The sequence below is a fragment of the Oncorhynchus keta genome, unplaced genomic scaffold (genome assembly GCF_023373465.1).
Source record: "Oncorhynchus keta strain PuntledgeMale-10-30-2019 unplaced genomic scaffold, Oket_V2 Un_contig_7594_pilon_pilon, whole genome shotgun sequence".
Taxonomy (NCBI): Eukaryota; Metazoa; Chordata; class Actinopteri; order Salmoniformes; family Salmonidae; genus Oncorhynchus; species Oncorhynchus keta.
The window spans coordinates 133,567-156,641 of record NW_026289551.1 but is presented as its reverse complement, the minus strand read 5'-3'; the positions used below and the strand labels follow the sequence as shown (position 1 = coordinate 156,641).

At 44.3% G+C, this 23,075-nt stretch overlaps 1 protein-coding gene and 1 long non-coding RNA gene across 3 annotated transcripts in view; one reads left to right on the top strand and one right to left on the bottom strand.

The window, feature by feature from the left end:
• The window catches only part of LOC127926439 (aryl hydrocarbon receptor nuclear translocator 2-like), a 143,567-nt gene that overhangs the window by 16,755 nt on the left and 103,737 nt on the right, over positions 1 to 23,075 (top strand). Inside the window, 2 exon segments of the mRNA XM_052511846.1 lie at positions 5,548 to 5,761; positions 6,652 to 6,865. Coding sequence (XP_052367806.1) covers positions 5,548 to 5,761; positions 6,652 to 6,865 — 428 coding nt within the window.
• LOC127926440 (uncharacterized) lies at positions 1,665 to 2,143 on the bottom strand. 2 transcript variants are annotated; one of them, XR_008124162.1, is made up of 3 exons: positions 2,047 to 2,143; positions 1,855 to 1,902; positions 1,665 to 1,710 (listed from the first exon to the last, which is right to left on the bottom strand). It is a non-coding gene; the product is annotated as an uncharacterized LOC127926440 (long non-coding RNA). The 2 variants fall into 2 exon arrangements; XR_008124161.1 differs by having other exon boundaries at positions 1,693 to 1,806.

The window sequence follows — 23,075 nt, the reverse complement described above, 5'->3', positions numbered from 1 at the left end:
TTCTCAGGCTACCGTGGTCATGCTACTGTGTTCAGGTGTTTGCGTCTCAGCGAGTGGTGTCCCAGGTGTTACATGCTGTGTTTCTTCTCTGCTCCTCTTTCTAGGTATGATGATGATGATCAGATACCTGGTGATGATAAGGAGAGATATGCCAGGTAGGCCTGGCCTGCTAGAGCTCCATAGGATTTCACTGACTCACCCCACCTCCCAGGGATTGACTAAAACACTTACCTAACGTTTACAGCGGTGTCAGGTTACACCTGCTCTTTTCACCAGTGAATAGAACACTACATGCATTTGTTTTTAAACACTAACTGTTCAGCATGGATAAAAGGGATGTTTTTACAGTTGTCTTTCATTCGTTAATGGAAATATCAGGTGTAAACTTAATTTCAAACAGTGCAGCCAAGTGCTGAGTGAATTTGACCCACAGAGATGTGGAGACTTGGATAGAATACAGTCAAAAGGAAAGCCTGAATGTCCAGGGACTTTAAATGGAAAGCCTAAATGCCCAGGGATTTCAGAGGGAAAGCCTAAATGCCCAGGGATTTCAGAGGGAAAGCCTAAATGCCCAGGGATTTCAGATGGAAAGCCTAAATGCCCAGGGATTTCACATGGAAAGCCTAAATTCCCAGGGATTTCAGATGGAAAGCCTAAATTCTCAGGGATTTCAAATGGAAAGCCTAAATTCCCAGGGATTTCAGGTGGAAAGCCTAAATTCCCAGGGATTTCAGATGGAAAGCCTAAATTCCCAGGGATTTCAGATGGAAAGCCTAAATTCCCAGGGATTTCAGATGGAAAGCCTAAATTCCCAGGGATTTCAGATGGAAAGCCTAAATTCCCAGGGATTTCAGATGGAAAGCCTAAATTCCCAGGGATTTCAGATGGAAAGCCTAAATTCCCAGGGATTTCAGATGGAAAGCCTAAATGCCCAGGGATTTCAGATGGAAAGCCTAAATGCCCAGGGATTTCAGATGGAAAGCCTCAATGCCCAGGGATTTCAGATAGAAAGCCTAAATGCCCAGGGATGTCACATGGAAAGCCTACATTTCCAGGGATTTCAGATGGAAAGCCTAAATTCCCAGGGATTTCAGATGGAAAGCCTACATTTCCAGGGATTTCAGATGGAAAGCCTAAATTCCCAGGGATTTCAGATGGAAAGCCTAAATTCCCAGGGATTTCAGATGGAAAGCCTAAATGCCCAGGGATTTCAGATGGAAAGCCTAAATGCCCAGGGATTTCAGATGGAAAGCCTAAATGCCCAGGGATTTCAGATGGAAAGCCTAAATTCTCAGGGATTTCAGATGGAAAGCCTAAATTCCTAGGGATTTCAGATGGAAAGCCTAAATTCCCAGGGATTTCAGATGGAAAGCCTAAATTCCCAGGGATTTCAGATGGAAAGCCTAAATTCCCAGGAATTTCAGATGGAAAGCCTAAATTCTCAGGGATTTCAGATGGAAAGCCTAAATGCCCAGGGACTTCAAGTAAATCATACCAATTAAAAAATCAATCAAAGCTCCCCTAGTTTATATTAGTAACTCTGAATACAAACCTACTTTTCAAAATTGTCAATTTATTAATCTGATGTTTTATTCATCATTCATCTTCATAATGTATTTATGCCACCAGACCTGCTATGGAAATGAAGGTTGTGTCCCAAATGGCTCCCTATTCAGGTAGTACTGACTCAAAAAGGGCTTGTATGGAAACCTCACCCTATTTAGTTAGCGCTGACTCAAAAAGGGCTTGTATGGAAACCTCACCCTATTCAGGTAGTACTGACTCAAAAAGGGCTTGTATGGAAACCTCACCCTATTCAGTTAGTACTGACTCAAAACGGGCTTGTATGGAAACCTCACCCTATTCAGTTAGTGCTGACTCAAAAAGGGCTTGTATGGAAACCTCACCCTATTCAGTCAGTGCTGACTCAAATAGGGCTTGTATGGAAACCTCACCCTATTCAGTTAGTGTTGACTCAAAAAGGGCTTGTTTGGAAACCTCACCCTATTCAGTTAGTGCTGACTCAAAAAGGGCTTGTATAGAAACCTCACCCTATTCAGTTAGTGCTGACTCAAAAAGGGCTTGTATGGAAACCTCACCCTATTCAGTTAGTGCTGACTCAAAAAGGGCTTGTATGGAAACCTCACCCTATTCAGTTAGTGTTGACTCAAAAAGGGCTTGTATGGAAACCTCACCCTATTCAGTTAGTGCTGACTCAAAAAGGGCTTGTATGGAAACCTCACCCTATTTGAGACATTAGAAATACAGTGCCTTCAGAAAGTATTCACACCCCTGGACTTTTTCCATATTTTGTTGTGTTACAGCCTGAATTTAAATTTATTCAATTTAGATGTTTTTGTCACTGTCCTACACACAATACTTCATAATGTCGAAGTGTTTACAAATGAATTACACAATGAAAATCTGAAATATCTTGAGTCAATAAGTATTCAAGCCCTTTGTTATGCAAGCCTCAATAAGTTCAGGAGGAAACATTTTCACAAGTTGTATGGACTCACTCTGTCTGCAATAATAGTGTTTAACTTCTCTAGGGGGTGTGGGACAGTAGCGTCCCACCTGACCAACATTCAGTGAAATTGCAGAGTGCCAAATTTAAATTACTATAATTTTTACTATATATTTAACTTTCATGAAATCACAATTGTAATACATCAAAATAAAGCTTAAGTTGTTGTTAATCCAGCCGCCGTGTCATATTTCAAAAAGGCTTTACGACGAAAGCAAACCATGTGATTAACTGAGGACAGCACTCAGCACACAAAACATTACATACAGTAACCAGCCAAGTAGATTAGTCACAAAAGTCAGAAATAGCAATAAAATGAATCACTTACCTTTGATGATCTTTGTATGGTTGCACTCACAAGACGCCCAGTTACACAATAAATGTTTGTTTTGTTCGATAAAAGTCCCTCTTTATATCCAAAAACTTCAATTTTGTTGGCGCGTTTTGTTCAGTAATCCAATGGCTCAAATGCGGTCACAAGAGGCAGACGAAAATTCCAAATAGTATCTGTAAAGTTCGTAGAAACATGTCAAAAGATGTTTATAATCAATCCTCAGGTTGTTTTTAGCCTAAATAATTGATAATATTTCAACCGGACAATAGCGTCGTCAATATAAAAGAAGAACAAGAAAGGTGCGCTCTCGGTCGTGCGCAGGAAACAGCTCTGGGGACATCCCACTATCCACGGACTCAAAGTTGTCATTCTCTCTCATTTTTCAGAATAAAAGCCTGAAACAATGTCTAAAGACTATTCACAACAAGTGGAAGCCATAAGGAACGGAATCTGGGTCCTATCCCTTTAAAAGGTGGATAGGCAATCATTGGAAAAACAGCCATTTCAAAATAATGGCACTTCCTGGGTAGATTTTCCTCAGGTTTTCGCCTGCCATTTCAGTTCTGTTATACTCACATACCTTATTTTAACAGTTCTAGAAAGTTTGGAGTGTTTCCTATCCAAATCTACTAATTATATGCATGCCCTAGCTTCTGGGCCTGAGTAGCAGGCAGTTTACTTTGGTTACACTTTTCATCCGGAGGTGAAAATAGTGCCCCCTACCCTAGTGAGGTTAACATGATTTTGGAATAACTACCTCTGTACCCCACACATACAATTTTCTGTAAGGTCCCTCAGTCGAGACATGAATTTCAAACACAGATTCAACCACAAGACCACAGGTTTTCCCATGCCTAGCAAAGAAGGGCATCTATTGGTATATGGGTAAAAAAAATAAAGTAGATATTGAAAATTCCTTTGGGCGTGGTGGAGTTATTCATTACATTTTAGATGGTATATCAATACACCCAGTCACTACAAAGACACAGGCGTCCTTCCTAACTCAGTTGCCAGAGAGGAAGGAAACCGCTCAGGGATTTCACCATTAGGCCAATGGTGACTTTTTAAAACAGTTAGTTTAAAACTGAGGATGGATCAACAACATTGCAGTTACTCCACAATACTAACCTAATTAACAGAGTGAAAAGAAGGAAGCCTGTACAGAATGCAAATATTCAAAAACATGCATCCTGTTTTCAGCAAAGCAATTCACTTTGTGTCCTGCATACAAAGTGTCACGTTTGGGGCAAATCCAATACAACACATTACTGAGTACCACTCCATATTTTCAAGCATAGTGGTGGCTGCATCATGTTACGCTTGTAATTGTTAAGGACTATGGAATTTTTCAGGATAAAAAAATTAATTGAATGGAGCTAAGCACAGCCAAAATCCTAAGAGGAAAACCTAGTTAAGTCTCCTTTCCAACAGACACTGGGAGAGGAATTCAACTTTCAGAAGGACAATAACCTAAAACACAAGGCCACATTTACAATGGAGTTGCTTACCAAGAAGACAGTGAATGTTCCTGAGTGGCTGAGTTAGTTTTCACTTAAATCTGCTTGAAAATCTATAGCAAGACCTCAAACTGGTTGTCTAGCAATGATCAACAACCAATTTGACAGAGCTTGAAGAACTTGGGCAAATGTTTCACAATCCAGGTGTAGAAAGCTCTGCGAGGTTTACCCAGAAAGACTCAGAGCTGTAATCGCTGCCAAAGGTGATCGTAACATGTATTGACTCATTTGGGTTGAATACTTATCTAAGTAAGATATATTAGTGTTTTATTTGACACATTTTTGACCTTACCAAGTATTTTGTCAATTAAATTAATTTGAATCCCAGTTTGTAACAACAAAATGTTGTAAAAGTCAAGGGGTGTGAATACTTTCTGAAGGCAATGTTTGTTATTCACACATGACGTTCATGATCAAATAAATGAACATATAAATGTAGGACCTGTCTATCCGTAGCTCAGATATTGTGTTCTGGTCTGCTGTGTTCTTTAATCCCTGTATGTTCTTTATGTCCTCAGAAGACAAACTCAAACACTGAAAAGCAACTGAATAACTCTTCTCCTAACTTCCCTTTAGTCTTCTCTAGTACATAGTATTATGGTTCTTAGAGTACGTGCACATACTCCTATCTCCAAGAATGGCTGGCAATGAATTCAGTTTAAGTAAAAGTGTGTATCCAGCCATAGGTAGGTGTTGAAACAACCAAGTTTGAAGTCGGTTCACTAGAGTTTACCTTACTGTATCAAAACTAACATACTAAGCTTTTAACACTGAAAGTCCCAATTCAAACCAATAGAGGCAAATGATTTTGTAGGCAGCCCGTCCTGCCTAAGCACCGCTAGGGGAAACACTGGTATATGCAGATGGTTGTCACTGGATGCTCATGTTAGTAAAAAAACTGCATTATCATGAAATCAGAATTGGGTTTAGGGTTATGGTGCATACACATCAATGCTAAAACAAATGCACAAACACACACCAAATCGGCCCACAGTACAGCCTCAAAGACCCCTTCTGTCTGTTCCATACTTTTCACTGATTTGTGAATTTTAAGATAAGAACTGATGTTTACATTTATATCCTGTCCACCTTGGCCAACCAGTGACGACCCCCCCCTGACCACCAGCGACGCCTCCCCCTATGTGTCTAAATCCTCCTCTCTGTTCCAGAGAGAACCACAGCGAGATAGAGCGGCGTCGCCGTAACAAGATGACCCAGTACATCACGGAGCTGTCGGACATGGTGCCCACCTGCAGCGCTCTGGCCCGCAAGCCAGACAAACTGACTATCCTCCGCATGGCCGTGTCCCACATGAAGTCCATGAGAGGGACCGGGAACACGTCCACTGACGGGGCGTACAAGCCCTCCTTCCTGACCGAACAGGTATTATAGGTGGGGGTGACGATGGCCGCGTTCCAGGCTGACTACATGGCAGACAACTACCAGCTAACTGCATCGTATGATATCGCAGTCTGATAACCCAACTGCGCTGTCGATGAAATGGCACACAACCATTTGGTTGATGCCATGCAATGACTGCAATGTAGTCGGCCTGGAACACGACCAATGTGTGTGTGTTTTGTGGGTGGGTTGGTCATGGGGGCTGATGTGCGCGTATCTGTGTGTGTGTGCGTTTTGCGTGTGTGTGTGTGTCTGTGTGAGTAATTTAGCAGGGTCTACAAACCCTCCTCCTCAGCAAACAGGTAATAATAAAACAACTTTATTTGTATAGCACATTTCATACAGAGACCGCAACTCAAGGTGCTGTACATAATAAAATAGTAATAATAGTCATTAAAAAGTAAACAATAAAAAGACAAAGTAACATAAAAGGCAATAAAAGCAGCATAATATGATCAAAATGAATACAAACACATAGGAATTAGAGATGAAAAAAGTACATAAATAAACTAGTACAAAGCCAAACTGAAAAGGTGAGTCTATGAACTGGTTTTGTTCTATTCTCTTTGACTCTGCATTTGGGTTCTGTACGTTGGGTCTGCACATCTGTGCAGCTCTACAAATGATATCCGCTGACACAATTTCCTGTCAGCATATTGATCTTATCAATTTGAAATAAATAAAGCTTTTGCAGGCTGTCTGTCATGTCCCCTGCCTCTGCCCTTGGCGTGTGTGTCTGTTTGTCCCGGATTTTCACCAATGGTATGTCAATCAATACTGCATATCCCTCATCTTTACTGTGACGTGTGTTTCTGCTCTGCCGTCACACACGTGTGTGTGTTCTGTTTCTCTTTTCTCCTCTCGTCTAATAGGAGTTGAAGCACCTCATCCTGGAGGCGGCCGACGGCTTCCTGTTTGTGGTCGCCGCGGAGACGGGCCGCGTGATCTACGTGTCTGACTCTGTGACACCGGTGCTCAACCACCCGCAGTCGGAGTGGTTTGGCAGCACGCTGTATGAGCAAGTGCATCCTGACGACGTGGACAAGCTGCGGGAACAGCTCAGCACCTCAGAGAATTCCATGACAGGTAGGAATACTGCTATATACATTGATATTCCCTAGTGAAAGCTATGTTGGTTCGCAGTACTGTTCAGGAATAATGCTATACACATTGATATTCCCTAGTGAAAGCTATGTTGGTTCACAATACTTTTCAGGAATCCTGCTATTCCGTTAACTACAACTCCATGTCAGAGGTAGGAATGTTGGCTGGGAATGCTGCAGTTTCCCAACTAGAACTCCACGATAGGTAGGAATTAGAGGTCGACCGATTTATGATTTTTCAACGCCAATACAGATTATTGGGGGACCAAAAAAAGCTGATACCGATTATTTGGAGGACCAAAAAAAAGCAGATACCGATTAATCGGCCGATTTTTATCCTCCAAAAAATATCTATATATTTTTATACTCCTATATATATATATATATATATATATATATATATATTTGTAATAATGACAATTACAACAATACTGAATGAACACTTATTTTAACTTAATATAATACATCAAAATCAATTTAGCCTCAAATAAATAATGAAACATGTTCAATTTGGTTTAAAAATGCAAAAACAAAGTGTTGGAAAAGAAAGTAAAAGTGCTATATGTGCCATGTAAAAAAGCTAACGTTTAAGTTCCTTGCTCAGAACATATGAAAGCTGGTGAGTCTTCAATATTCCCAGGTAAGAAGTTTTAGGTTGTAGTTATTATAGGACTATTTTTCTCTATGTCATTTGTATTTCATATACCTTTGACTATTGGATCTTCTAATAGGTACTTTAGTATTGCCAGCCTAATCTCGGGAGTTGATAGGCTTGAAGTCATAAACAGCGCAATGCTTGAAGCACAGCGAAGAGCTGCTGGCAAATGCAGGAAAGTACTGTTTTCATGAATGCTTATGAGCCTGCTGCTGCCTACCACCGCTCAGACTGCTCTATCAAATCAGACTTAATTATAATATAAAAACACACAGAAAAACTAGCCTTAGGTCATTAATATGGTAAAATCGGGAAACTATCATTTCGAAAACAAAATGTTTATTATTTCAGTGAAATACGTAAACGTTCCGTATTTTATCTAAAGGGTGGCATCCCTAAGTCTAAATATTGCTGTTACATTGCATAACCTTCAATGTTATGTCATAATTATGTGCAATTCTGGCAAATTAATTACGGTCTTTGTTAGGAAGAAATGGTCTTCACACAGTTCGCAACGAGCCAGGAGGCCCAAACGGGTGCGTATACCCAGAACGCAAGAGAAGTGTCACAATTTCCCAAATTAAAATAAATATAATTTTCAGCAGGTAATATTAACTAAATATGCAGGTTTAAAAATATATACTTGTGTATTGATTTTAAGAAAGGCATTGATGTTTATGGTTAGGTACACATTGGTGCAACGACAGTGCTTTTTTCACGAATGCGCTTGTTAAATCACCCGTTTGGTGAAGTAGGCTCTGATTCAATGATAAATTAACAGGCACTGCATCGATTATATGCAATGCAGGACAAGCTAGATATACTAGTAATATCATCAACCATGTGAAGTTAACTAGTGATTATGTTAAGATTTATTGTTTTTTACAACATAAATATAATACTAGCTAGCACCTTACCGTGGCTCCTTGCTGCACTCTCAGGTAGTCAGCCTGCCACGCAGTCTCCTTGTGGAGTGCAATGTAATGGGCCATAATCGGTGTCCAAAAATGCAGATTACTGATTGTTTTGAAAACTTGAAATCGGCCCTAATTAATCGGCCATTACGATTAATCAGTCGACCTCTAGTAGGAATATTGGTCCGTTATACCGTTCAGGAATACCACTGTTCACATAGCTAGAAGTTTTTGTCCTTGCCAACCAATTACTACCCTTGTCTGAGGAAGTACTCCCAGAATCGTAGTGTGGCGTCCGCCCGTCCAGAGGTACTGCAGATATGATCTTCAAAGCATGCCAGCTACATGAGAAATGGCAGGGACAAGGCCTGTGAAAAAAGCTACACATCAGTAAAGAGCGCTGTCTGCTGATAGAATGCCCTGTTTGTGAATTCTCATCTGAGTGGAGAAGTGCAACTGATGCACAAAAATAGTCTGATGCCGAGCAGAAAATATTGTTTTAGATCTGCGTTTACAAAATGCAGCAAGAGATTTCTCACGTGTTTTATATATTTTCCTTCGTGAAAAATGGAAGAATTCTGCGTTAACGCAACCCTTGAGATTAACTTGCGAGTTATCTAAGTAAGTTACTGAATTAATAAGATGACGGGCCATCTAGTTGTGTTAGCTTTCTGTTTGAGAAGTCAAAGCCCTTTGGATTAGTTAGCAGTGGCAGCTGTACAGATATCTTTTGATTTCCTTGCTTTTGTCTCTTCTCCGTTCTGGTCCCGAGCGACTCCAGACAGACACATGCTGCTTCAGAGCAGACAAAACTTTGTTAATTTGCACAAAGTCTCTCGTTCACATTCGTTTGTAGATGTCCAAACTCACAAAACATTACATTCGGTAGCTCCTACCTATATATGTAGGTAGGAGGGGGGCGACAGGCAGGTAGCCTAGTGGTTAGAGCATTGTGCCAGTAACTGAAAGGTTGCTGGATCGAATCCCGAGCTGACAAGTTAAAAATCTGTCGTTCTGCTCTTGAACAAGGTTGGCCGTCATTGTAAATAAGAATTTATTTAAATCCACTCGGGGCTCCCGAGTGGCGCAGCGGTCCCTGTATCCAGGCTGCATCACATGCCATGATTGGGAGTCCCATAGGGCGGTGCACAAAGAATTTGTTCTTAACTGACGTGCCTGATTAAATACATTAACTTTATGAGCTGGATTTCCTGTCTTTGCAAGTTTGTCTATTTTCGCTCTTTTTGCGCTTGTTAGCATATTTAGCTAACAGCCTCCAGGGAAATGCACTTTTACTTGTGCTAATTTTGTTAGCATTTTGGTAACGGATGGCCAATGGACTTTTTTTTGGCGCCGCCTTATGCACTAAGCCGGTTATACTGTAAACCCCGAATGGGAGAAGGACGGTATGATATGAAAATCTGGAAACCGCCCAACCGTACTACACACACAGCACGGCCCTTGCTAGAGCGTCACCTCTCTCTACCTCCACTCCCTTGCGCTTTATTTGCTTGAGTTAATAAAGTAGCTTAAAAATGTACTTTTCTGCTGCTTCCCTCACTCGGTTGGACCGGGTCTGGAGCCGACCAGGTTTATATGGAATGGGTCTAGTTGTCTTCGGGTCCGTTTGGAACGGGTCTCCTATTTTAATATATGCATATCTGTTCCGGATGGGAAAGCCCCAGATCCATTTCGGAACGGGTTCAACTTTTTGAACCTGTGAAGGCCTTTACACCACACTTCTGGTGGACACTAAATTACAGCTGCCCTGAAGTTCATCGGAATACTGGTCGACTAAGCTGTTGTCCTTCCCACATTGCTAGACGGAGCACATGGAACACCTACAGTAGATACCTGAAGGCACTGGAACAACACCTCCAAAGATCCTCACAAAACATCCTGAGGATCAGTTGCGAGGACATGCACACCAACACCAGCGTCCTGGAGGAGGCCAACATAAACAGCATCACCACTACTACACAGTGTACAAAACATTAGGAACACCTTCCTAATATGGAGTTGCACCCCCCTTTGCCCTCCGAATAGACTCTATTTGTCGGGGCATGGACTCAAGGTGTCGAAAGCGTTCCACAGTGAAGCTGGCCCATGTTGAATGCTTCCCGCAGTTGTGTCAAGTTGGCTGGATGTCCTTAGCATGGTGGATAATTTTTGATACACGGGAAACTGTTGAATGTGAAAAACCCGGCAGCATTGCAGTTCTTAACACACACAAAGCAGTGTGCCTGGCACCTACTACCATACCCCATTCAAAAGCAAATGTTTTCTCTTAAATGTTTTGTCTTGCCCATTCACCCTCTGAATGGCACACGTAAACAATCCATCTCAATTGTCTCAAGGCTTAAAAATCCTTCTTTAAACTGTCTCCTCCCCTCCATCTACACTGATTTGAAGTGGATTTAACAAGTGGGATCATAGCTTTCACCTGGTTTCGCCTAGTCAGTGTATGTCATGGAAAGAGCAGGTGTTCCTCATGTTTTGTACACTCAGTGTATAATACAGCATCAACTCTGATGGAATTCCATGTCACCCGGATGCCCAACTCACGCCGATGAAGGAAGGATAGTGAGCCCCTGCCGGGCAAAATAAATGCTACAAATACAAAATAAAAACAAACCTTAAGAAATTCCACATCACCTTCAACAACTGGGAGGAAACCATGCTAAACAGACACAACCGGGAGGAAACTGTGCTAAACAGACACAACTGGGAGGAAGTCAGCGCGGTTTCCTCCCAGTTGTGTCTGTTCGCGCTGAACCACGCTAAACAGACACAACTGGGAGGAAACTGTGATAAACAGACAGAACTGGGAGGAAACCGTGATAAACAGACACGACTGGGAGGAAACCGTGCTAAACAGACACAACTGGGGGGAAACTGCGCTAAACAGACACAACTGGGAGGAAACCGTGCTAAACAGACACAACTGGGAGGAAACCGCTAAACAGACACGACTGGGAGGAAACCGTGCCAAACAGACACAACTGGGAGGAAACCGTGCTAAACAGACACAACTGGGAGGAAACCGTGCTAAACAGACACAACTGGGAGGAAACCGTGCTAAACAGACACAACTGGGAGGAAACCGTGCTAAACAGACACGACTGGGAGGAAACCGTGATAAACAGACACGACTGGGAGGAAACCGTGCTAAACAGACACGACTGGGAGGAAACCGTGATAAACAGACACAACTGGGAGGAAACTGCGCTAAACGGACACAACTGGGGGGAAACTGCGCTAAACAGACACAACTGGGAGGAAACCGCGCAAAACAGACACAACTGGGAGGAAACCGCGCAAAACAGACACAACTGGAGAGAAAAACATTGAGATAGTGATGGTCCCATCTTGTTCTATACCCAACTCTCTGACAGATAGTGACAGTCCCATCCTGTTTTATACCCAACTCTCTGACAGATAGTGACAGTCCCATCCTGCTCTATTCCCAACTCTCTTGACGGCTCCCATGGTCCTCACTCTTATTCTCATTCCCAGAAGTCCGTGACAGATTCTTTTGCATCCTATAAAGGGAAAGGGGGATACCTAGTCAGTTCCACAACTGAATGCATTCAACTGAAATATGTCTTCCGCATTAAACCCAACCCCTCTGAATATATCACAGTAAGCCGTACTTTAGCTATGGAATTCTACTCCAAACTGTTTCATCAATAGTTAAGATAGTTAAGACCTCTCTGGTTAGGATGACTAACAAGAATGACTGTTTCCCTGCCTGGAAGAAAGGTGAGCGTCCATAGGACACTGTATTGTATCTGACTAGGAGGGATATACTGTCCACTAGAGGGCACTGTAGCCATGTGAATACCACCATCAATCTGTCCTTACATAGACCACAGCCCCTCTTCTGAATCTAACGGTCCACAACACACAACCATCACACACTCTTCTCTCCCTCTGGAGAACATCGAGGACGCACACGCTTAGAGACTCACACTTTGATACACACACTTACACACACGTGCCCTTTGAAGTCAGTCAGAGCATTAGAGCCTTGGCTCATTGTGAAACCTAGTGTAACTAAACTAACTATGTTTTCTTCTGTCTGGCCTCTTTCTCCCCCTGTTTTGTTGTGTGTGTGTGTGTGCGCGTGTGCGTGTGCGTGTGTGTGTGTGTTAGCCTGCCTGCCTGCCTGCCTGTATGTGCATGATTAGAATCAAGTGTGTTTGCCAGCTCGCTGACAGAGGGAGACCAGACAGATCAGTTCAGTCTACTGTTGTTTTGTTTGGAGCAGTTGTTGCTGTCTGCAGCTTAGTGATGGAGCAGTTGTTGCTGTCGGCAGCTTAGTGATGGAGCAGTTGTTGCTGTCGGCAGCTTAGTGATGGAGCAGTTGTTGCTGTCGGCAGCTTAGTGATGGAGCAGTTGTTGCTGTCGGCAGCTTAGTGATGGAGCAGTTGTTGCTGTCGGCAGCGTAGTGATGGGAGTCATAGTGATGGGAAGAGAAGGTTGTAGAGGTCAATTCAGGTCAATAACTCATTATTTCTCCCATAAGGACCAATGGTACATTTTGGCCAGTCAAAAAAAAGTTATAAAAAAAAAATCAAATGTATCTATCATTGTGTACAATGTGATGTGTTAGCATATGTAATACATGGTTATGGAGTGATAGGGGTTATCAAGGGTTTTCAGACCTCAAGTAGTCATGTTTGCAACAGAAGGCGTGGGTGGGACATGTACTCATCTCTAATAATGTTCGGTAAACTTTGGTTTTGGAGTGGGAGTGAGACAGTAATCCTACAGAGTGCTAACAACATGCTCCCGGTAGGAAATTCGATTGAACATGATTTTCCAAATGGTACTCTTTTCCCTATGAAGTGCACTACTTTTGACACAAGTCCTATGGGCCCTGGTCAAACGTAGTGCACTATATAGGGAATAGGATGCCATTTGGGATGCATCCTATCCGAGTTCCCACTCATCTGTTCTGAGCCGCCCCATGTAAAACTGACATTTGTCCTCCGCTCTGACACACATGGATGTTCCCGTCGCCTCCCAAACCACACGTCTCAGATTAACACTGATTGCTGCACAGGGGTAGAATATACTCCCCTGAAATTGGAACATGAAACGGATTTCATCTCCTAGCTGGTGTCTTCTCAGTGTAGCCTGATCATTTGTCCTGGAGTGGAAAACAGCTCCAGATAAAATATTTAGCCTGCATCAGCCCCTGATCAGCCTGTGATTAGCCTCATGTTTCACTGTGATTGAGTGAGCCCGGTTACTCCTCCCACGCCCGCATGACTAATGAGCTGTTTGCATGCCGAGGTTACTGATTGGATGAGCATGCATATTATATGAATAGGGATTGGACCAGGCCGAAAGTGAATGAGGACCCGCTGGCAAAGTGAGAGATGAAATGTTTCAACCTCCATTCCGTCTGTCGGTGTGAGGGTGGGATGGAAAGGGGGGTGGAGTGGTAGGTATACAGTTGGATTCACTTCACATGGCTTCACTCTGAGTTTAGTCTGTCAGAAAGAGATGGGGAGAGATGGATTCTCATCCATCATATAAAGATGAAAGGATGAACAGATGTAGAGGGATGGATAGAGGATGAAGGGATGGATAGAGGATGAAGGGATGGATAGAGAGGGATGAAGGGATGGATAGAGAGGGATGAAGGGATGGATAGAGAGGGATGAAGGGATGGATAGAGAGGGATGAAGGGATGTATAGATGTAGAGGGATGGATAGCGGATGAAGGGATGGATAGAGGATGAAGGGATGGATAGAGGATGAAGGGATGGATAGCGGATGAAGGGATGGATAGCGGATGAAGGGATGGATGACGGGATGGATAGAGAGGGATGAAGGGATGGATAGATGTAGAGGGATGGATAGAGGATGAAGGGATGGATAGAGGATGAAGGGATGGATAGCGGATGAAGGGATGGATAGCGGATGAAGGGATGGATAGCGGATGAAGGGATGGATAGCGGATGAAGGGATGGATAGAGAGGGATGAAGGGATGGATAGCGGATGAAGGGATGGATAGATGTAGAGGGATGGATAGATGTAGAGGGATGGATAACTGTAGAGGAATGGATAGCGGATGAAGGGATGGATAGCGGATGAAGGGATGGATAGAGGATGAAGGGATGGATAGAGGATTAAGGGATGGATAGAGAGGGATGAAGGGATGGATAGCGGATGAAGGGATGGATAGAGAGGGATGAAGGGATGGATAGAGAGGGATGAAGGGATGGATAGATGTAGAGGGATGGATAGCGGATGAAGGGATGGATAGCGGATGAAGGGATGGATAGATGTAGAGGAATGGATAGCGGATGAAGGGATGGATAGCGGATGAAGGGATGGATAGCGGATGAAGGGATGGATGACGGGATGGATAGAGAGGGATGAAGGGATGGATAGATGTAGAGGGATGGGTAGCGGATGAAGGGATGGATGACGGGATGGATAGAGAGTGATGAAGGGATGGATAGATGTAGAGGGATGGATAGAGAGGGATGAAGGGATGGATAGATGTAGAGGGATGGATAGCGGATGAAGGGATGGATAGATGATGAAGGGATGGATAGCGGATGAAGGGATGGATAGAGAGGGATGAAGGGATGGATAGATGTAGAGGGATGGATAGCAGATGAAGGGATGGATAGAGGATGAAGGGATGGATAGCGGATGAAGGGATGGATAGAGGATGAAGGGATGGATAGAGAGGGATGAAGGGATGGATAGATGTAGAGGGATGGATAGCGGATGAAGGGATGGATAGAGGATGAAGGGATGGATAGCGGATGAAGGGATGGATAGAGAGGGATGAAGGGATGGATAGATGTAGAGGGATGGATAGCGGATGAAGGGATGGATAGAGAGGGATGAAGGGATGGATAGAGAGGGATGAAGGGATGGATAGAGAGGGATGAAGGGATGGATAGATGTAGAGGGATGGATAGCGGATGAAGGGATGGATAGAGGATGAAGGGATGGATAGAGAGGGATGAAGGGATGGATAGAGAGGGATGAAGGGATGGATAGAGAGGGATGAAGGGATGGATAGATGTAGAGGGATGGATAGAGGATGAAGGGATGGATAGAGGATGAAGGGATGGATAGAGAGGGATGAAGGGATGGATAGAGAGGGATGAAGGGATGGATAGAGAGGGATGAAGGGATGTATAGATGTAGAGGGATGGATAGCGGATGAAGGGATGGATAGAGGATGAAGGGATGGATAGCGGATGAAGGGATGGATAGCGGATGAAGGGATGGATGACGGGATGGATAGAGAGGGATGAAGGGATGGATAGATGTAGAGGGATGGATAGAGGATGAAGGGATGGATAGAGGATGAAGGGATGGATAGCGGATGAAGGGATGGATAGCAGATGAAGGGATGGATAGCGGATGAAGGGATGGATAGAGAGGGATGAAGGGATGGATAGCGGATGAAGGGATGGATAGATGTAGAGGGATGGATAGATGTAGAGGGATGGATAGATGTAGAGGAATGGATAGCGGATGAAGGGATGGATAGCGGATGAAGGGATGGATAGAGAGGGATGAAGGGATGGATAGAGGATGAAGTGATGGATAGAGAGGGATGAAGGGATGGATAGAGGATGAAGGGATGGATAGAGAGGGATGAAGGGATGGATAGATGTAGAGGGATGGATAGCGGATGAAGGGATGGATAGCGGATGAAGGGATGGATAGATGTAGAGGAATGGATAGCGGATGAAGGGATGGATAGCGGATGAAGGGATGGATAGCGGATGAAGGGATGGATGACGGGATGGATAGAGAGGGATGAAGGGATGGATAGATGTAGAGGGATGGATAGCGGATGAAGGGATGGATGACGGGATGGATAGAGAGTGATGAAGGGATGGATAGATGTAGAGGGATGGATAGATGTAGAGGGATGGATAGAGAGGGATGAAGGGATGGATAGATGTAGAGGGATGGATAGCGGATGAAGGGATGGATAGATGATGAAGGGATGGATAGCGGATGAAGGGATTGATAGAGAGGGATGAAGGGATGGATAGATGTAGAGGGATGGATAGCAGATGAAGGGATGGATAGAGGATGAAGGGATGGATAGCGGATGAAGGGATGGATAGAGGATGAAGGGATGGATAGAGAGGGATGAAGGGATGGATAGATGTAGAGGGATGGATAGCGGATGAAGGGATGGATAGAGGATGAAGGGATGGATAGCGGATGAAGGGATGGATAGAGAGGGATGAAGGGATGGATAGATGTAGAGGGATGGATAGCGGATGAAGGGATGGATAGAGAGGGATGAAGGGATGGATAGAGAGGGATGAAGGGATGGATAGAGAGGGATGAAGGGATGGATAGATGTAGAGGGATGGATAGCGGATGAAGGGATGGATAGAGAGGGATGAAGGGATGGATAGAGAGGGATGAAGGGATGGATAGAGAGGGATGAAGGGATGGATAGATGTAGAGGGATGGATAGAGGATGAAGGGATGGATAGCGGATGAAGGGATGGATAGCAGATGAAGGGATGGATAGAGGATGAAGGGATGGATAGCGGATGAAGGGGTGGATAGAGGATGAAGGGATGGATAGAGGATGAAGGGATGGATAGAGGATGAAGGGATGGATAGCGGATGAAGGGATGGATGACGGGATGGATAGAGAGGGATGAAGGGATGGATAGTGGATGAAGGGATGGATAGCGGATGAAGGGGTGGATAGAGGATGAAGGGATGGATAGAGGATGAAGGGATGGATAGAGGATGAAGGGATGGATAGCGGATGAAGGGATGGATAGAGGATGAAGGGATGGATAGAGAGGGATGAAGGGATGGATAGCGGATGAAGGGATGGATAGCAGATGAAGGGATGGATGACGGGATGGATAGAGAGGGATGAAGGGATGGATATATGTAGAGGGATGGATAGAGGATGAAGGGATGGATAGCAGATGAAGGGATGGATAGAGAGTGATGAAGGGATGGATAGTGGATGAAGGGATGGATAGCGGATGAAGGGGTGGATAGAGGATGAAGGGATGGATAGAGGATGAAGGGATGGATAGAGGATGAAGGGATGGATAGAGAGGGATGAAGGGATGGATAGTGGATGAAGGGATGGATGACGGGATGGATAGAGAGGGATGAAGGGATGGATAGTGGATGAAGGGATGGATAGCGGATGAAGGGGTGGATAGAGGATGAAGGGATGGATAGAGGATGAAGGGATGGATAGAAGATGAAGGGATGGATAGCGGATGACTGGATGGATGAAGGGATGGATAGAAAGGGATGAAGGGATGGATAGATGGAGGATAGCGGATGAAGGGATGGATAGAGGGAGGATAGCGGATGAAGGGATGGATAGAGGATGAAGGGATGGATAGAGGATGAAGGGATGGATAGCGGATGAAGGGATGGATAGAGAGGGATGAAGGGATGGATAGCGGATGAAGGGATGGATAGCGGATGAAGGGATGGATAGAGAGGGATGAAGGGATGGATAGAGAGGGATGAAGGGATGGATAGATGTAGAGGGATGGATATATGTAGAGGGATGGATAGAGGATGAAGGGATGAATAGCGGATGAAGGGATGGATAGCAGATGAAGGGATGGATAGTGGATGAAGGGATGGATAGCGGATGAAGGGATGGATAGAGGATGAAGGGATGGATAGCGGATGAAGGGATGGATAGAGGATGAAGGGATGGATAGAGAGGGATGAAGGGATGGATAGCGGATGAAGGGATGGATAGCGGATGAAGGGATGGATGACGGCATGGATAGAGAGGGATGAAGGGATGGATAGTGGCTGAAGGGATGGATAGCGGATGAAGGGGTGGATAGAGGATGAAGGGATGGATAGAAGATGAAGGGATGGATAGTGGCTGAAGGGATGGATAGAGGATGACGGGATGGATAGAGGATGAAGGGATGGATAGAGAGGGATGAAGGGATGGATAGCGGATGAAGGGATGGATAGCAGATGAAGGGATGGATGACGGGATGGATAGAGAGGGATGAAGGGATGGATATATGTAGAGGGATGGATAGAGGATGAAGGGATGGATAGCAGATGAAGGGATGGATAGAGAGTGATGAAGGGATGGATAGTGGATGAAGGGATGGATAGCGGATGAAGGGGTGGATAGAGGATGAAGGGATGGATAGAGGATGAAGGGATGGATAGAGGATGAAGGGATGGATAGAGAGGGATGAAGGGATGGATAGTGGATGAAGGGATGGATGACGGGATGGATAGAGAGGGATGAAGGGATGGATAGTGGATGAAGGGATGGATAGCGGATGAAGGGGTGGATAGAGGATGAAGGGATGGATAGAGGATGAAGGGATGGATAGAAGATGAAGGGATGGATAGCGGATGACTGGATGGATGAAGGGATGGATAGAAAGGGATGAAGGGATGGATAGATGGAGGATAGCGGATGAAGGGATGGATAGAGGGAGGATAGCGGATGAAGGGATGGATAGAGGATGAAGGGATGGATAGAGGATGAAGGGATGGATAGCGGATGAAGGGATGGATAGAGAGGGATGAAGGGATGGATAGCGGATGAAGGGATGGATAGCGGATGAAGGGATGGATAGAGAGGGATGAAGGGATGGATAGAGAGGGATGAAGGGATGGATAGATGTAGAGGGATGGATATATGTAGAGGGATGGATAGAGGATGAAGGGATGAATAGCGGATGAAGGGATGGATAGCAGATGAAGGGATGGATAGTGGATGAAGGGATGGATAGCGGATGAAGGGATGGATAGCAGATGAAGGGATGGATAGAGGATGAAGGGATGGATAGAGGATGAAGGGATGGATAGAGAGGGATGAAGGGATGGATAGCGGATGAAGGGATGGATAGCGGATGAAGGGATGGATGACGGCATGGATAGAGAGGGATGAAGGGATGGATAGTGGCTGAAGGGATGGATAGAGGATGAAGGGATGGATAGAGGATGAAGGGATGGATAGAGGATGAAGGGATGGATAGAAGATGAAGGGATGGATAGCGGATGACTGGATGGATGAAGGGATGGATAGAGAGGTATGAAGGGATGGATAGATGGAGGATAGCGGATGAAGGGATGGATAGAGGGAGGATAGCGGATGAAGGGATGGATAGAGATGGATGAAGGGAGGGATAGAGATGGATGAAGAGATAGTGGATGAAGGGAGGGATAGAGGATGAAGGGATGGATAGAGATGGATGAAGGGATAGTGGATGAAGGGAGGGATAGAGGAGGTATAATTGTCTACGTGTAGTCTCTGGGTCCTGTCTGGATAATGAAACTACATGTAGCCTCATTCTCTGGGTCCTGTCTGGATAATGAAACTACATGTAGCCTCATTCTCTGGGTCCTGTCTGGATAATGAAACTACATGTAGCCTCATTCTCTGGGTCCTGTCTGGATAATGAAACTACATGAAGCCTCATTCTCTGGGTCCTGTCTGGATAATGAAACTACATGTAGCCTCAGCCTCTGGGTCCTGTCTGGATAATGAAACTACATGTAGCCTCATTCTCTGGATCCTGTCTGGATAATGAAACTACATGTAGCCTCAGCCTCTGGGTCCTGTCTGGATAATGAAACTACATGTAGCCTCATTCTCTTGGTCCTGTCTGGATAATGAAACTACATGAAGCCTCATTCTCTGGGTCCTGTCTGGATAATGAAACTACATGTAGCCTCAGCCTCTGGGTCCTGTCTGGATAATGAAACTACATGAAGCCTCATTCTCTGGGTCCTGTCTGGATAATGAAACTACATGAAGCCTCATTCTCTGGGTCCTGTCTGGATAATGAAACTACATGTAGCCTCATTCTCTGGGTCCTGTCTGGATAATGAAACTACATGTAGCCTCAGCCTCTGGGTCCTGTCTGGATAATGAAACTACATGAAGCCTCATTCTCTGGGTCCTGTCTGGATAATGAAACTACATGTAGCCTCATTCTCTGGGTCCTGTCTGGATAATGAAACTACATGTAGCCTCATTCTCTTGGTCCTGTCTGGATAATGAAACTACATGTAGTCTCATTCTCTGGGTCCTGTCTGGATAATGAAACTACATGTAGCCTCATTCTCTGGGTCCTGTCTGGATAATGAAACTACATGTAGCCTCATTCTCTGGGTCCTGTCTGGATAATGAAACTACATGTAGCCTCAGCCTCTGGGTCCTGTCTGGATAATGAAACTACATGTAGCCTCAGCCTCTGGGTCCTGTCTGGATAATGAAACTACATGTAGCCTCAGCCTCTGGGTCCTGTCTGGATAATGAAACTACATGTAGCCTCAGCCTCTGGGTCCTGTCTGGATAATGAAACTACATGAAGCCTCATTCTCTGGGTCCTGTCTGGATAATGAAACTACATGTAGCCTCATTCTCTGGGTCCTGTCTGGATAATGAAACTACATGTAGCCTCAGCCTCTGGGTCCTGTCTGGATAATGAAACTACATGAAGCCTCATTCTCTGGGTCCTGTCTGGATAATGAAACTACATGAAGCCTCATTCTCTGGGTCCTGTCTGGATAATGAAACTACATGAAGCCTCAGCCTCTGGGTCCTGTCTGGATAATGAAACTACATGTAGCCTCATTCTCTGGGTCCTGTCTGGATAATGAAACTACATGTAGCCTCAGCCTCTGGGTCCTGTCTGGATAATGAAACTACATGTAGCCTCAGCCTCTGGGTCCTGTCTGGATAATGAAACTACATGTAGCCTCATTCTCTGGGTCCTGTCTGGATAATGAAACTACATGTAGCCTCAGCCTCTGGGTCCTGTCTGGATAATGAAACTACATGTAGCCTCAGCCTCTGGGTCCTGTCTGGATAATGAAACTACATGTAGCCTCATTCTCTGGGTCCTGTCTGGATAATGAAACTACATGTAGCCTCAGCCTCTGGGTCCTGTCTGGATAATGAAACTACATGTAGCCTCATTCTCTGGGTCCTGTCTGGATAATGAAACTACATGTAGCCTCAGCCTCTGGGTCCTGTCTGGATAATGAAACTACATGTAGCCTCAGCCTCTGGGTCCTGTCTGGATAATGAAACTACATGTAGCCTCATTCTCTGGGTCCTGTCTGGATAATGAAACTACATGTAGCCTCATTCTCTGGGTCCTTTCAGGATAATGCACACTGACTCTAAAGTATTTGTTTTCACTCTACTTTCGTGTGTGTGTGTGTGTGTGTGTGTGTGTGTGTGTGTGTGTGTGTGTGTGTGTGTGTGTGTGTGTGTGTGTGTGTGTCAGGGTTTCTGTTAGAAAAATGTGACACGGGACATGTGTCTGTGTTCTTTTGGCCATCTTAATCTTTTTGTTTGTTTTATTGGCTTTTTCTTTGCAACTCTGCCTAGAAAGCCAGCATCCCAGCCTCTTCACTGTTGACGTTGAGACTGGTGTTTTGTGGGTACTATTTAATGAAGCTGCCAGTTGAGAACTTGTGAGGCGTCTGTTTCTCAGCTAGACACTAATGTACTTTTCCTCTTGCTCAGTTGTGCACCGGAGATTCCCACTCCTCTTTCTATTCTGGTTAGAGTCAGTTTGCGCTCTTCTGTGAAGGGAGTAGTACAGAGCGTTGTACAAGATCTTCAGTTTCTTGGCAATTTCTCACATGGAATAGCCTTCATTTCTCAGAACAAGAATAGACTGACGAGTTTAAGAAGAAAGTTCTTTGTTTCTGGCCATTTTGAGCCTGTAATCGAACCCACAAATGCTGATGCTCCAGATGCTGACGCTCTCAACTAGTCTAAAGAAGGCCAGTTTTATTGCTTCTTTAATCAGAACAACAGTTTTCAGCTGTGCTAACATAATTGCAAAAGGGTTTTCTAATGATCAATTAGCCTTTTAAAATGATAAACTTGGATTAGCTAACACAACGTGCCTTTGGAACACAGGAGTGATGGTTGCTAATAATGGGCTTCTGTACGCCGATGTAGATATTCTATAAAAAATCAGCCGTTTCCAGCTACAATAGTCATTTACAACATTAACAATGTCTACACTGTACTTCTGATCAATTTGATGTTATTTTGAAGGACAAAAAATTTGCTTTTCTTTCAAAAAACAAGAACATTTCTAAGTGACCCAAAACCTTTGAACAGTTATGTATATTATTCAATTATATTATATTTGATATTCTTCAAAGTTGCCACCCTTTGCCTTATTGACGGCTTAGCACACTCTTGGCATTCTCTCAACCAGCCTCACGAGGTAGTCACCTGGAATGCATTTCAATTAACAGGTGTGCCTTGTTAAAAGTTCATTTGTGGAATTTCTTTCCTCAATGCTTTCGAGCCAATCAGTTGTGTTGTGACAAGTTGGGGGTGGTATACAGAAGAGTGCCCTATTTGGCAAAAGACATTTACATTTACATTTAAGTCATTTAGCAGACGCTCTTATCCAGAGCGACTTACAAATTGGTGCATTCACCTTATGACATCCAGTGGAACAGCCACTTTACAATAGTGCATCTAAATCTTTTAAGGGGGGGGGGGGTGAGAAGGATTACTTTATCCTATCCTAGGTATTGCTTAAAGAGGTGGGGTTTCAGGTGTCTCCGGAAGGTGGTGATTGACTCCGCTGTCCTGGCGTCGTGA